Raw genomic sequence first — 14,703 nt, forward strand, 5'->3', positions numbered from 1 at the left:
CTGTTGTACAAATAAAAATTCTTTTATAAAACTATACGTTTTAATCAAATTGAAGATTGAAAGTCCTAATTCAAATTCACAGGTCCTAATTCAAATTTCGTAGTCGCGTGCACAGTAGAAATCATAGTCCATATTCAAGCGAAAGCTCGTTAAATAGTCACAAAAACAAATCTAGGAGCGAAAACAGATCGCACAATACTGAACACAGCGACTGAACTATGCAATACAAATATGACAGTGACATACCAAATGGCATTATGGTATTATTCACGTCCAATTTGACGCAAACATTGATGGCACCATAATAATGCTCCAAAAGACTCGTAACTCTATTATTTTGTGATGGCTCAATTTATGTGTCCGGAATTTTAGAGCTGTAACCCATTTTGCCTTGATTATAGTCATAGCTTCTACCGTCTAACGTAAATGAACTTTAAAAAGTTATGTTACGTTAAAAGTATTCGCTTATTTTTGCCGACGTATCTTTATGCTTTACAAATGTAATATTGTTATAAAATTATTATAATTTTTTGTTTTGTTTAAACCTTGCTGAAAAATATTTATAAACACTTAAGATTTTATTACGCCATATAAATTATATGTTTTTTTTATTTCATTAAGCTTGCATGAATATATTATTTCTGTTAATATGAATAACAAAAAAGATGCATTAAATACCGTACATAATATACTTGGATGGTATTATTAATTAATTTCATATATTAACCACGTACAGAAAACCTTATAGAAGCAGTACAAAAATGTCACAACACCAATCTCAATTGATTTTGCTTATTAGAAGTGGCTAATTGAATGATAACAATTTCATTTATTTCGCTGGTAAATGATTGTGTTAACCGTGAACTTCCGTGTGTGTTCATAGATGTTGAGAGTCTGGTGAGAGGCATAGGCCAAACGCATGGGGTGAATGACATGGACATCTTAATGAGCATTGATGTCGCCGGGCAGCATAGAACTCAGGCGTTTGTCTTAAATAGTGCAAGTAATAATCCAGGAGTTGCTCCCGGAGCGCAAAATCCACGCGCTGCCGGTCTGGGAAACCCGACTGAGACCAACCCGCCTCCGCACCCGCACTACGCCAATCCCAGTGAGTCCAAATTTTCTTAATTATAAAACCTTATTTCAATTTGTTTATTTTTTTTTTGTTTAGATCGTACTATGTTGCGGAGTAATTAATTGAAATTGCGTCTACTGATACGGGTACCGGAAGATTAAATAATACGTCAAATATGTGAAGACTGATCGTGTTAGTGAACACGTCTGGGCGTTGATTGGACCTCCTTTTATATTCATCTTTTTCCTTTTTAGTATTTGTTGTTATATCGGCTCATGTTATATATACATTGCAAAATTTTCAAATGTCTATATATTACGGTTCACCGTATAGAGATAGAGCCCTGACAGATATAAGGACAGACGGACAGAGAGCGGAGGCTTAGTAATACGGTTCCGTTATGCTTTGGGTACGAATAGTCACAACTAGGTTTTTCTTGACTCGAAGCTTGGTCAGGGGTTTATCTATCTCTCTGGAACGGTACCTTTTTCGTAATTCATTAAATTATGGCGTGAAAGTATGAAATTATACACACACACACACACACATATATATATATATAATAGATAGATACTACTAGATTATAAACGCATCGGCCGACAGTATATCGATTGTGATTGACACTGAAAATGGATTATTCGGAAATCAAATGATATAAATTGGATATTAAAATAAAGTTTTGCGCTGCTGCCATGCGTATTTTGGCGAGAATTCCAGTTCATGTAAACTGTCGACCGATCGCTTAACCCCGTCAACGTGAGTACCTAAATGAATATACATAATACGTTGGGGTTTCTTCGTAGATGCGCAAAGGGCGTCCAGACATCGTGGGAGATTATTCAGGGCTGCAGAGCGCGGTGATTTGATGACGGATGATTTTTTGATCAACAATCCGCACTTAGCGGAGTGCGTCCTGCGTAGTTTTGAATTTGAGGCCGAGGAAATATATTACAACACAACTGAGACCGAGAGAGTTCGTCGCACCCTCTACAGACAAGCTAATGGCTACTTTCATCTGGGTAATACGCAGTCCTGTGAATTGTTTTTCTAATGTAGATATTTTACACAAATTTAAACGAGACATGTGCAGGGTAACAGAAGTATAATATGAAGACATATTTACCAAATTAATTAACTCAGACATGTTCCTTGATAAGAATTCGAAAAATTAAGCGATGCAACTAATATTCTTGCACGACCTTTATTTGTTTACAGTACAGACCTTATGTTTTTACGGATTACCTCAGTCACCTTGACGTTTCAAATATTTGATCAATAATATGCGGACTGCACGACAATTAAATTTTCCGCATTTAAAACTTTTATTATATTAAAATTATAAAGTGAAAATTATGCACGCGGCATTTAAATTTTCGAAACGCATCACCATTTGTCTAACTGAATTATGCTGCTAGATTTATTTCAGACAAAAAATGCTTTAGTGCTATTTCTGTAATGGTTTTCATTACCTAGTACAATTTCGGTATATGTACTATGATATTAGAAATTATTAAGAACAAAGATTAAACTACTTACAACCTTTAATTCTAACCATCTACAAGATACGCTTACTATGCGAATGTGATGATCTGAGACTTTTGGACATCCCTGACTGAACGTGTTCTGTGACGTCATAAAAAAGGATGCGTTCAAAAATATTAAATCAGTCGATATTATATTTATTATAAAAATACAAAATTTTCTAACAATACTGATATCAATTGCTATTTTTATATATAAAATATAAACAAAGTAAAAATATATAATTATGTATATTCCCTATAATATTATTTAATATGTATAATTAATATATGATATGTATAAAAGTTATACTTCTTTGATGTGGCCAGTATTTAAAATTATATATCCATGACAAATATGTCTAACAAACATGTTTAGATAATATTAGCTGCACTTATAATTTACCGTCGCGGCTTGACCGATATCTTAAATTTTATTATTATCTTAAATTCGTAAAGCACTTAAAGAAGTATAATTTCAAAATCAACACTATCAACTACTTAAAACTAGACAAAGATCGGCCTACAATTGATTGGATTTCGGTGAAATGATAGAATACATAAAATTCGTTAGTGACCTAATTGCTTGGATTAAGACCATAATTTACTTTTACCTACCTATATTAACTACGTAGCAATGTAGAAATTGAGTTCCCTATAACCAAATAAGGTTTTACTATCAACTGAAATAGAGGCTACCGTTATACATACTCAAAAAAATGTAAATGTTTATCTTTTATGGCTCAATATATAGTGCCCTGTCACAGACGGGCTTAGTAATAAGGTTATTTTTTACCCTTTGGGTTCGGAACCCTACAAACTGCTCACTGTCTCCTATTGTTGAAATTTCCAGTTCCAAATCACCCACCAAATCATAAATAAATTGAAAAAATATAAAAATATAGTAAATTACAAAAAATAAGTTTACCAAAAAAAGATGAATACTACATTTTTTTAAACTTCTACTTCCTAATTTTGAGCAATTGTTGAACAATCTTTCCTTAAAATTTTGTTAGTATTGAGATTAAAATTAATCATTTATTTATTTTAATAATTTAGGAAATTGAGATAGAAGTGGTATTACATAATTATACAAATAAGAACGTTAGAGTTTCTGTTACCCCCATTGGCACCTTGGCACCTTTCTCTCAATTCACCTATGAAGTTGACCCATCGTTTAGTCTCGTCTATGATCTCGAGATATAACAAATGTACATAATATGTTATTCTTGTATTCATTCAGCCAATTCGGAACCTGACGAATTTGAGGACTATTTGTTGAGCAATCCACAAATAGCTAGAGCTATAAGAACTGGTATCGATCGGCGTGCCGCTCGTGAAATGGCCAGTTCATCCCCGGTACCACTCCCCGCTATGCTCTCACGTCCGCGACAAGTCACGTGCACAGTGACCAGGCCGGTACAGTCCCCGTGCGCGACGAGCGCGCCACGACACGCCCCGCTCACACAGGTGTCCGCCGCGAACCCGCCGCCCGCGAGACCCACAAGACCCGCGACTCCCTTCCGCACCGGACACGCCATCACACAGGCCGTAGCGAATCCCAATGCCTCCCACCAGAACAGCTACGACCATCCTGGTAATCGTCGTCCTGTCTATACTTGTTCTCTTGTAGACATTTTAATTGCACACAATTTTTTAATCAAATATGTAATGGGCGACAAGTAGATTTGTTACTATAATAATACCTAAACGTTTTAAGTTCAGACACGGTCCTTGTGCATGAAAAATATGTTACAGAATACTTACTACAATCAAAGTAATGTAGCAAGTATTTCTTGGGCCACTTTCCTTACATGCAGTAGTGACTATATTATTAATTCGGCTATCATATTGCTTATTGAACAGAGAGTAACTAATCTTAAGGGTCTTACTGTCGACAGTTGCTCTTCTAATTTAAATCTCTTAATAAAATCTCTTATAATTTAAATTCTTCTATTTATTCTATTTATCTAATTTATTTTATTCTATCTTAGGCACACACCTCTCAACCTTCATACAGTACACACAAAAACATGAGTTTAAGTTCATATCAATTACAGGCTTGAACAACATTTACAAACTTAAGTACCCTTACTTACGTTATACAAACATTTATGAAATAACTTAATTTCTTATCTATTATACTTTCGATCTTTTAGTCTTGTCTGTAGAAACTTTATTAGGAAATTATAATCATATGTTGGGGTTTATCCGTAGATCGGGATAGCTTGTTCAGGCACGATCAGGAAAATTATATGTGGAATAACAGGAACATGGAAAACCTACCTAGCAACGGACTTACCAGATATGATTCTACCCATCATACTCATCAATTAAATACAGTGTGTCCGCCATTGCATCCACGTAGAAGAGTCGCCAACCCGACTCCCCTCGGCGTTGCCAAAGCCATAAGACGAAATGAAGGAAACCAATCCAATACTCTCACAAACCCTCACGGAGCGCCCGCCCAACTCGGTAACACGTCGCCCTGTATAGTTGTTCTACTATATACATTTTAATTTCTCATAAATTAGTTTGATAAATTTACCTGGAAGACAGAAATAAATCAAGACATTTTAACAAATGTTATGCGAGTTGAGATTGATTCAACATTGAGAATTAATCCGTCAAGATTTTCAACCTTAGAGCTGTCTTAAAACACCAATAATTTATTGATTATTAAAAAAACATTCTATTCATTTAATTTTTGCTCTACGGTGGTTCTAACGCTTGTTCCGGTTTCCTCGTAGAAATGCCCCGCGACTTCGGTCCGCCTGACTTACGAGAAGTGCCTGTACATAATGACAACAATGATCATGCGAACATGATGGAAACGTTTTGGCTTAATAATCCTCACATCGTTTCCAACTACAGATATAATTATCCGACTCAGAGAATCGACCAACCATACGCTGGGCCCTTTTTACATAATAGAATGGGAATCACACCCCCACAAGCCGGCGTGCAACCGAACGTCGATATCTTAAATCAGCAACGCCCACTACATCCACCGTTCGGAATACCGTATCCTACGGTTGGATATCAGGGAGGACAACATTCCGTCGAAGGGCACTTTACTGGACCCGGCAACAACGATTATCCTTCTGACGGACACTACGACAATCAGAGTAACAACGGCCAGGCTGACGACATGCAGCATGATGGTGAAGAGAATAATGAGGAAGATGAATACGATGAAGAAGGTGAAGAAGAGGACAATGATGAAGAAGATGAAGAAGAGGATGGTGATGGTGATGAAGATGGTTATGAAGACGACGAAGAAGTCGCAAACAACGAGGAGGAACCGGGCTCTGAAGAACAGAGTGATGAGGAAAATAACGATGAGGCCGCTGGCAACGAGGTCACCAACGAAGACAGAAAAGTCTCCAAGGCAGCTATCGCGCAGGAAGCGGCGCAGGCCGCCGCCGCCGCTGCCCAGGAGGTGTTTGCGCGGGCGCATATTAAACCTATCGATATACACATAACCTCGGTGGAAACTAACGACTCACAGATTGACATCTCCGATCAAGAAGCAATAATTGTTACCACCGTGGCAGTACCCCTCGATTCTGGTAAAGCAATATGTATAATAATTATTTTTGTTACGCTCTCTTTTGTACGGCTTTCATTTTATTTACAAGCACACTTTATAAGTAGAATTTTTCAATGTTCGCAAGGGCACAGGCGGGGCAGAGATCTTTTATCTTTATATGAATGTGAATGTTGTAAGAATATTGCATGATTTCGATTTTTAAATTATCTTTCCTAATTATAAGCCCTTTACTAGCTTAAATAAGGAAATTATTAAGACGTTTTGTATTGTTCGATTGGGAAGCTACCACCGGTACACCTATTTCGGGTGTGAATCAGTTCTGCGTTTTCATAGAAGACTGTGGATGTTGACTGACCTACAACGATTAGGATCATCTTAGTCCTCAGGAGTATGAATGCATCTGTGATCTCCCTCAGGTTAAACATGTCCATTGCTATCTGTTAAAAATATTGGAACACTATTACTAAAGTTCTGCTGTCTGGCCGCATATCACAGGGCATCTTTCGAACTGTAAGACGTAGTCACTTACTTTTTTAAAGAGTATGAACAACTATGGCTGTTATAACTATAAATACTCAAGATTAAGAAATAAAGGGGTCCGAAACCGTACTAATCCGTACCTAGATCTCGAATAGAACGGCACCTAATAAAATAAAATTAACGTTAAAAACTAAATGGTCTTCATACGATAAACACATTTTTTTTTGCATTTTCATAATTTGCAATACTCATATTAAGCTTTAAGGTTATTTTAAATTTTAAGCTTTTAAATGTATTGGTGCTACGAAACACTTGTGACACACACGTGTGTGAGTCGTCCGGCTCATAGATTTTGTGGATTTCCTTATGTGTATTGTGGATTTCATTATATTCTGTTAATGGAGATAATCGTTTCTCGATTCCTTCTCAACAATGCTGTAATTACAAAAACTATTCGATAGTGAGAATTGGCTTAACTATATTATTGTGACGGAGCTTCTTACAACGCGCCAATAACCGTCATCGACGGCATTTAGCAAAAATGCTCGTAATGAGAACCTAAGTGATTATTAGACGTTCTTATAGTAGACTTTGTGCGTGTCAATTATGAAGGACTAGGCGACCTCGCGATGATTTTTATCTTTAAGTATGTGATAATTAATTTCCAAGACTCAAGACTTGCGTCTGAAATTTTAATCCAGACTACTAATGATGACTTTCCACTTCATCGAGGCCATTCTATCGGTGCATGTCTTCGCGGACCATAGGAAGCTAGCGTATTATTATAACTATTCTTGAATATATGTCCTCATGTAATTGCACATTAATTTAGGGCTTTCTACATTGCACTCCGACACAAATATGTATGTGTCAGTGAACGCTTGTAGTTACTTAAGCAATGTTTATGGTTTCAATTTTTTCTGGATTAATTTGCGAGTAGCTTTGATGTAGAAATTCCTTTATAATTTGGCTCGTCAATGTTGTGTTAGAATATTTGTGTTTTTAAAGTGTAAAATTATTGAATTTAATGTGTATTGCTTCTCTTCTTATTCTTCATTTATTTTGTGACGACGATACTTACATACTGACAATATTTTAGAATAAGTCGATTTTTAATCCTATAGTTTTCTTTAAACTCCTAATATTTATAGGTTTAATTAAAGAACTTATAACAAGCTTACGGGTTCGTTGTTTTGCGTTTTTCCCGCGCAATTTTTAAAACCTGTTCATTTTACGAGTTTAAAGTGAAACAAATATTAAATCTTTTTTTTATAAACCAAAATATTCCTGAAGTCAATATCAAACTTAAAGTATATCAGTAAATAATAAATCCAAAAAGATATTATATAAATTCATTCATATTCTTGGCCCCTCTTTATCTATTTGTGTAGCGCAAATGCCTCGAATTTTTTTTATACAATTGATGTATCTTTTGTTCTCAGACGATGTACACATCGCTCGATTGCGCACTCGAACGCGTGTTGGTGGACCCAACGCATCTCAAAATGTATACGACCGGTTCCTCTCGTGCAACAGTGGCTATGCAAGGCGACAAACACAACGTCGTAGGTGAGTCAATTTTACAGTGATAGAATGCTTCGTGGTTCAAATCTAGAAGCACTACGCTTTATCTATTTTTGCTTCATAACAGCTGGTGAATTTATTTATTTTTATTTATTTATTGTTTAATGTTAAGAAGAACGGTTATGCACCAATTACACTTATTAACAATCATTATAAATAATACATTTCAATAGACAGATAAAAATAAATTACATAAATTCACAATGTCGATGTTGATTATAATAATAATAATAAAAAAAAAAATAATAATAAATAAAAAAAATGTCAATGATGATAAGAGACAAGTTATGAAAATACAATAGTTAAGTATTAAATGTTACATTGTTTCCATGATTATTCAAAATTCTAATAATTATATTTAAAAAAAAAAATACAGAATACAAAAAAAAATACAATTTAAGATGAACATTAAATGATAACTGTCGATGTCAAAATAGAAGAAAAAAAAATAAAATAAAAAATCAATATTATTTGTCAGTGTGCTTTAGACACAATTTTAACACGTTTTGCCATGAATCGGCAAAAATATCAAAGTCAGGAAAAGCTTTTAGGAGAGCGCCGATAGCTGAGAGAATACGAGGTATCGGTGAATTTGCGCGCCCAACTGTTCTGCTAAATGGAACTACAAGTAATTCGTGCTTACGGCACCGGCAGTAATTGTTTGGGGCGAAAAGTTGAACCAACTCACTTAGTAAATCAGGAGCATCAATCATCCCTCTGTAGATTTTGAATGCAGTTATTAATTGATCGTTCGCTCTTCTGGTCTTAAGCGAGCTATAGCCAAGACATCCCAGGAGGAATGCCGTGGGGTACATGAATGGGTAGTATCCAAAGTTACGTGTGTAAAGGTATCTTAGAAATGCTTTCTGAACCTTCTCAAGTAGTAGCTCGTAAAAAGACTCGTGAGGATGCCAAACGCAAGAACTGGCTTCCAATTTACTGCGTACTAGTGCATTAAATAACAGACGAACTACCTGATCAGATTTAAATTCACGCGAGTTTCTTAGAACAAAACCTAACCGTTGGAAAGATTCCTTTGCAATAAGCACAATGTGCTCATGGAATGTCAACTTTTGATCGAATGTTACACCCAGATCCTTCGTCGATATGGTTCTTAAAGATAAGGAGAGAAACTTTAACAACAAGTTCCAAGGTAGTCTTCAGACACACCGACAGGTACAGGTAGCAATGCATTGCAATATTATCTAGGATTGATTACAGATGTAGTTATCGTACTGTGTGATGGTTTCTGTGCTGGGTTTGGTATTTCGTATGCATGTCTTTGTGCGTGCATCCGCGACATTAACTCACACAGAGACATGAAGACAGGATACAATGAGAGTCTGAGCTATGAATATGACTAACATAAGGCGTCATCATAAGTTCCTTGTAAGTACACTTATACAAAAAAAATGCTATAAAATAATGACAATAAAAGGAATAAATAAGTAGAAATCAATCATTTCGCAAATGTTTTTTTTTTAAATATTGGTATATTTATTAACCAAATAAACATACATAAAACAACTTTTATCTTCTCAGGCATTTTATATGATCACAAATAACGTATCTTTTAAGAAAATATTCGGACTTCACTCAATCGGTGTCATTATTTATCATAATCATTTATTCATTTGTCAGTAAGGATTACAATATTAGATGCTTGCACTTTGGGAACAACGCTTATCTACTGTACCAAATATTGGCGTACAAATGATAACAAAATTTCTTATATCTAATTAAAATTACAACAATAATTACAAGTTTATTTCAAATTACAAACAATCACCACAATTACAAACAGTTGCAAATTATGATAGACAATGAAAAATAATTTAAATTTAAACTTTTTGCGCTATTTAGTAAATCAGATATGTGTGTTGCGTGCATTACTTGTCATTAAGATATTTATTAACTGTGTAGAAACATTTCTAAATAAGGTATGTTTGAAACTTTTGTTTAAATACGAACGTATCTGACAATGTTCGTATTTCTAACGGACCATTCCGAAAAAAACTTTTTCTGAGTAAAGGAGTGTCTGCATTTATACTAGTAAGTTTAGTTTTATTAAGGATTAATTTTTTGTCAGACGTCTAGCGGATGCCGCACGTAACTCGGGAGAAGCAAGTGTGATGGAAAACAGACCGAATGAGGCCCAACAGCCCGCCGCTCCTCCTCAAAATGTCACATTTGAGGTAACTATCTGTTTTTACAGCAAATCTTGTCATGTTGTTTGATCTGGGGGCCTACCACCATCTTTTAAAAACCGTCATAGTTCAGGAAAGTTTCATTTCAATATTGATTAAACATTTTTTTTCGTACGACGTCCTCCTTAACACAGTTTTGTTTTATTCCTGTCGAGTGATGTACAATAATGACTAATTTTCCTATTTATTTATCCGCAGGGAAACGCGATATTGAAACTAGTGTCATCTCTTTCGCAACACGGTCTTGATTGAGTTCCGTCATACGCAGTTGAACAAACTTAAAACTAAAACTGAAATTGTCATATTTTGCTTAAAAACATATATTTCCTGCAAAAATAAAAATAATTTCGTATCGCATTATGTAAAAAAGTCTTACTTTAACGAGGTCGTGGTACAAAACCACAGTTTATGATTAAATTAATATTGTTTTAAGAGATTGTAGTAGCCCCCCTGATCATAACAATAATTGGCCAAGTGCTAGCCGAACTCGCACACTGAGGGTTCCGTAACACCAAATTTATTTTTATATTTAGCATTTATTATCATAGCATCCGTAGAAATAAATTGTGAAAATTTGTAGTGTCTATCTATTACGCTTCAATAGATAAACTGAAAACGTCGGTAAATAGTGGTTTCTTTTACGGCGACGCCTATTTACGCTTACATTTTTTTAGTATTTGTTGTTATATGATTATAACATTATAAACAATATTATACTTTAAGACATTTCAGTTTAATACACATTAATTTATTTACAGGACGCCATTCAACTCATGACGTCTATAGAAGGTAATACGACCTTCACGGAAACTATGATCAGCAGCATTCTGCTCTCTTGTGTAAGTGTGTCAATGTGTGTATTACTATATTATGGAAAAAATAGCAAGAGAACCCAAAAGAGATTTCAAGCGTAGTATCATATGAATATTGGAGATACATCACCATAATATCAAAGCTCTTTATCTAGGGCCGCGCCTATGCTATTTAATTATAGCTGAGATGCTATCATCTCTTCTACAATTGAAGTACTCCTAACCATTTAACAACCTTATCTAAACATAAAGTAATTACAAAAGTATAATTGTCATATGAAACTATCATGTAAATAATATTTGAAATGATTCTTAGGGTTAATTAACTACAAATTTTTTTTATTTCAATTTTATAAAACCCTAAAGTTAATGAAGTTATTGTATTTACGCATACACTCAACAAAATTTTGTTTTGAGTATCAAAATGACGTCACATCAGCTTCAAAATGGTAACTAGTCTATTTGAAATAAAAGTAATCACTTCAAAACAGTGAATTTTAAAATGTTATAGTGATTTCATATCGTGAGTTCTTGTTCGATTTCGACGAGATCGTATGATATATTATCTAAATTCTATCATTTTATTATACGTGTCATTAGGTTCAATTGGGACTAGACCTATACATTTTGCGATTTGTAGTATTAATTTATTTGACGACATGGATATCTTAGAAACGGCGACTTGTGTTTGTTTTAGAATGAGGCCACATTACCGGAAGGGGCAGCGCCGATAACTACGGCTGACTACGAGAACATTCGACGCCGCTTCCTCCTCGGTATCCGTCATCAGAGTTTCTCGGGCGCAAATGGAAACTCCACGCAAGGAATACCCTCCATTGCATCCGTATTGATACATTTGTACCAAGGCATCGTTCGGCGGATGGTAAGATTATTTTATTGAACAAAATACACTGTAGTATATGAGCACACAACACGGCTACAAAAGTTTTATAAGTGATAGAACTCTCGTGGTTTGACTCCGGAGGCGCCACCGCCACACCTGTTTCTAAATAGATAATTATTAGACAATAACACATGCATAGTGTTCCAACTTAGTACTCCGACATAGCCACGGAGCTGCAATGAGATTGTACTTTAAATCTTTTCTGGGATTGATTATAGATGTTCATGGGCAGCGGTTGCTATTTATCACCAATTGGACTTAATGCTCGTTGCCTATCTCCATTTTTTGAAACAATGTTCCGGCCGGGATGAACCTAAATTAAATACTTGACAGCAAATTCGGCATGAATAAAAAATAATTAAGCAAGTAATTCTTAAACAAGACTACAATGACTTGTGTTGTACTCCCTACAGCCATTAGACTAGGGTAGAAGCCTTTAAAAATAATAAAAAGTGAAATAAAATTGTAGTAGGATGAAACCCATTAGAAAAGGAGGGGAATATTATAAAAATGAAGGGAAAAATAATTTACGGGCGATCTGAAGTCGGGAAGGGGATGGGGGTGAGTCTTTAAGGGTAAAAAACGGTTTTTCTCGATTTCCGGCAAAACTAAAAGTCCTATCGAAAAAAGTCAAATGGCAAAGTTGTAGGTAATGAAAAGATCTAAAACTTTTGTATTTACACTTTTTTCACATAACCTCAAAATTTATGTGAAAAATTCAAAAAACCAAGTTTTTGGTTTTTTATTTTTATCTTTTACAAAAAAAATTTTTTTTTAACGAAATTTGGCGAAAACTTACCTTTTTATGTCCCAAATACGCTGTAATTTATTTGATTAAAAATATTTATTTTTTCACCTTATTTTGAATTAATATCGAAAAAACACCCTAATTTTCAATCGAAAACTCACCCGTCAAAATATCAGCTTTTTTCAAAAAGTTGGTATGTTTTCTGTTCGTTGAAATCTCTACTTTTTGATGGTGAAAAAAAAAAATATATGTTACTATAGTAAATTCTCAGAAAATGTAAAAAATAAAAAAAACCTCGAATTCGAATTTTGTTTTTAATTTTTATAAAAAATTTTGAGCTATTTATTAAAATTACCACTTTAATTACTCGAAAAACATTAGATTACATGTTACATTGATAAAAAAATTGCAAATAAGAATATACTACTATAATTAACAAACAAATCAGTTAATAAAATTAATATTTAATAAGACATTTACAATATTTGGAGAAAGTTGTCGAATCTTCTTTAAATTATATGCGTAGATGTCTATTTATAACTATTTTAAGAAAAAATATATACCTGAGTGACCTACGAAAAATAGTAGCCCATCAAAAGGTATTTCATGGAGAAGTGGGGAAGGGGCTAGGCGAGTCTGGGTCTTACTACATACATACCTACTATTTCGTAGCAGCTGTTACAACCGTTAGCCTAACCAGTATTCGAAATACAGTACAATATACAACATCGTTTATAAAAATACACGTGCACGCTGAGTTTCTTGAAGATAATTGTGACAAGTTTACTTAAAAAAAAAAACTTTTCGAATCTGCATAGGAAGGTAATTACTATATCTATTTTTGTCTCTATCAATCAACTCAAACATAAAAATCGTAATATTTTCTTTAAAAAATAGTATACTTAACGTAACGTAACCTAAAGATTGAAATTAAATGATGTTTTAGTACAAGATAAAAAAATAATAATCTCCTTAATTTTGCACAAACCAATTTAGTTAATCCCATGGAAAAAAAAAATATTTCAAAATACATAAAAAATATTTTAAAAATCTATAAAAAATATATAAAATATATATCATAAATATATTTGTAATAACAAACTTTTGGCCGATTTTCATATATATTTTTTACATTTCAAATATATTTCAGATGTATTCAAAATATATGAAATATACTTGAAAATCAGCCAAAAGTTAGTTATTAAAAATATATTTACTATACATATTTTTTATATATTTATACATTTTAAATAGATTTTTAATATATTTTTTAGACATTTTGACATTTATTTCTTTAATATATTTTTTTTTATGGGGGTATAATCACGATAAAATAGTGAAGGCATTATTAATTCGATTCTGTCTTTTCAGATTATCAGTATGGATGAATCTGTTTGTATCATCTGCAATAAGGCAGATGATAAGCAAGTGTATGAAATAAAAAAAGCAGCTTTGAGTCGTTTAGTGGTATCCAGCACTTCCAAATTTCAAATTCAAATCCAAATTTCGAATTCGAGTTTTTTTTTTTTTTTTGCATTTTCTGAGAAGATTTACTATAGTAACATATATTTTTTTTTTCACCATCAAAAAGTAGAGATTTCAACGAACAGAAAACATACCAACTTTTTGAAAAAAGCTGATATTTTGACGGGTGAGTTTTCGATTGAAAATTAGGGTGTTTTTTCGATATTAATTCAAAATAAGGTGAAAAAATAAATATTTTTAATCAAATAAATTACAGCGTATTTGGGACATAAAAAGGTAAGTTTTCGTCAAATTTCGTTAAAAAAAATTTTTTTTTGTAAAAGATAAAAATAAAA

General features: G+C 33.6%; 1 protein-coding gene across 5 annotated transcripts in view; it reads left to right on the top strand.

Annotated features, from left to right (window-relative positions):
- The window catches only part of LOC140743270 (uncharacterized), a 41,452-nt gene that overhangs the window by 14,031 nt on the left and 12,718 nt on the right, over positions 1-14,703 (top strand). For 3 of the 5 annotated variants that reach the window (XM_073074426.1, XM_073074427.1, XM_073074429.1), the window contains exons 11-19: positions 884-1,108; positions 1,879-2,094; positions 3,839-4,192; positions 4,813-5,070; positions 5,346-6,167; positions 8,071-8,197; positions 10,302-10,407; positions 11,178-11,258; positions 11,929-12,114. In XM_073074426.1, coding sequence (XP_072930527.1) covers positions 884-1,108; positions 1,879-2,094; positions 3,839-4,192; positions 4,813-5,070; positions 5,346-6,167; positions 8,071-8,197; positions 10,302-10,407; positions 11,178-11,258; positions 11,929-12,114 — 2,375 coding nt within the window. The remainder of the gene's footprint in view (positions 1-883; positions 1,109-1,878; positions 2,095-3,838; positions 4,193-4,812; positions 5,071-5,345; positions 6,168-8,070; positions 8,198-10,301; positions 10,408-11,177; positions 11,259-11,928; positions 12,115-14,703) is intronic. The other 2 variants (XM_073074428.1, XM_073074430.1) reach the window with 2 other exon arrangements.

This window comes from Epargyreus clarus, unplaced genomic scaffold (assembly GCF_041222505.1).
Source record: "Epargyreus clarus isolate Ecla_fem2 unplaced genomic scaffold, WU_Ecla_fem_2.2 ptg000007l, whole genome shotgun sequence".
NCBI classification, from domain to species: Eukaryota; Metazoa; Arthropoda; class Insecta; order Lepidoptera; family Hesperiidae; genus Epargyreus; species Epargyreus clarus.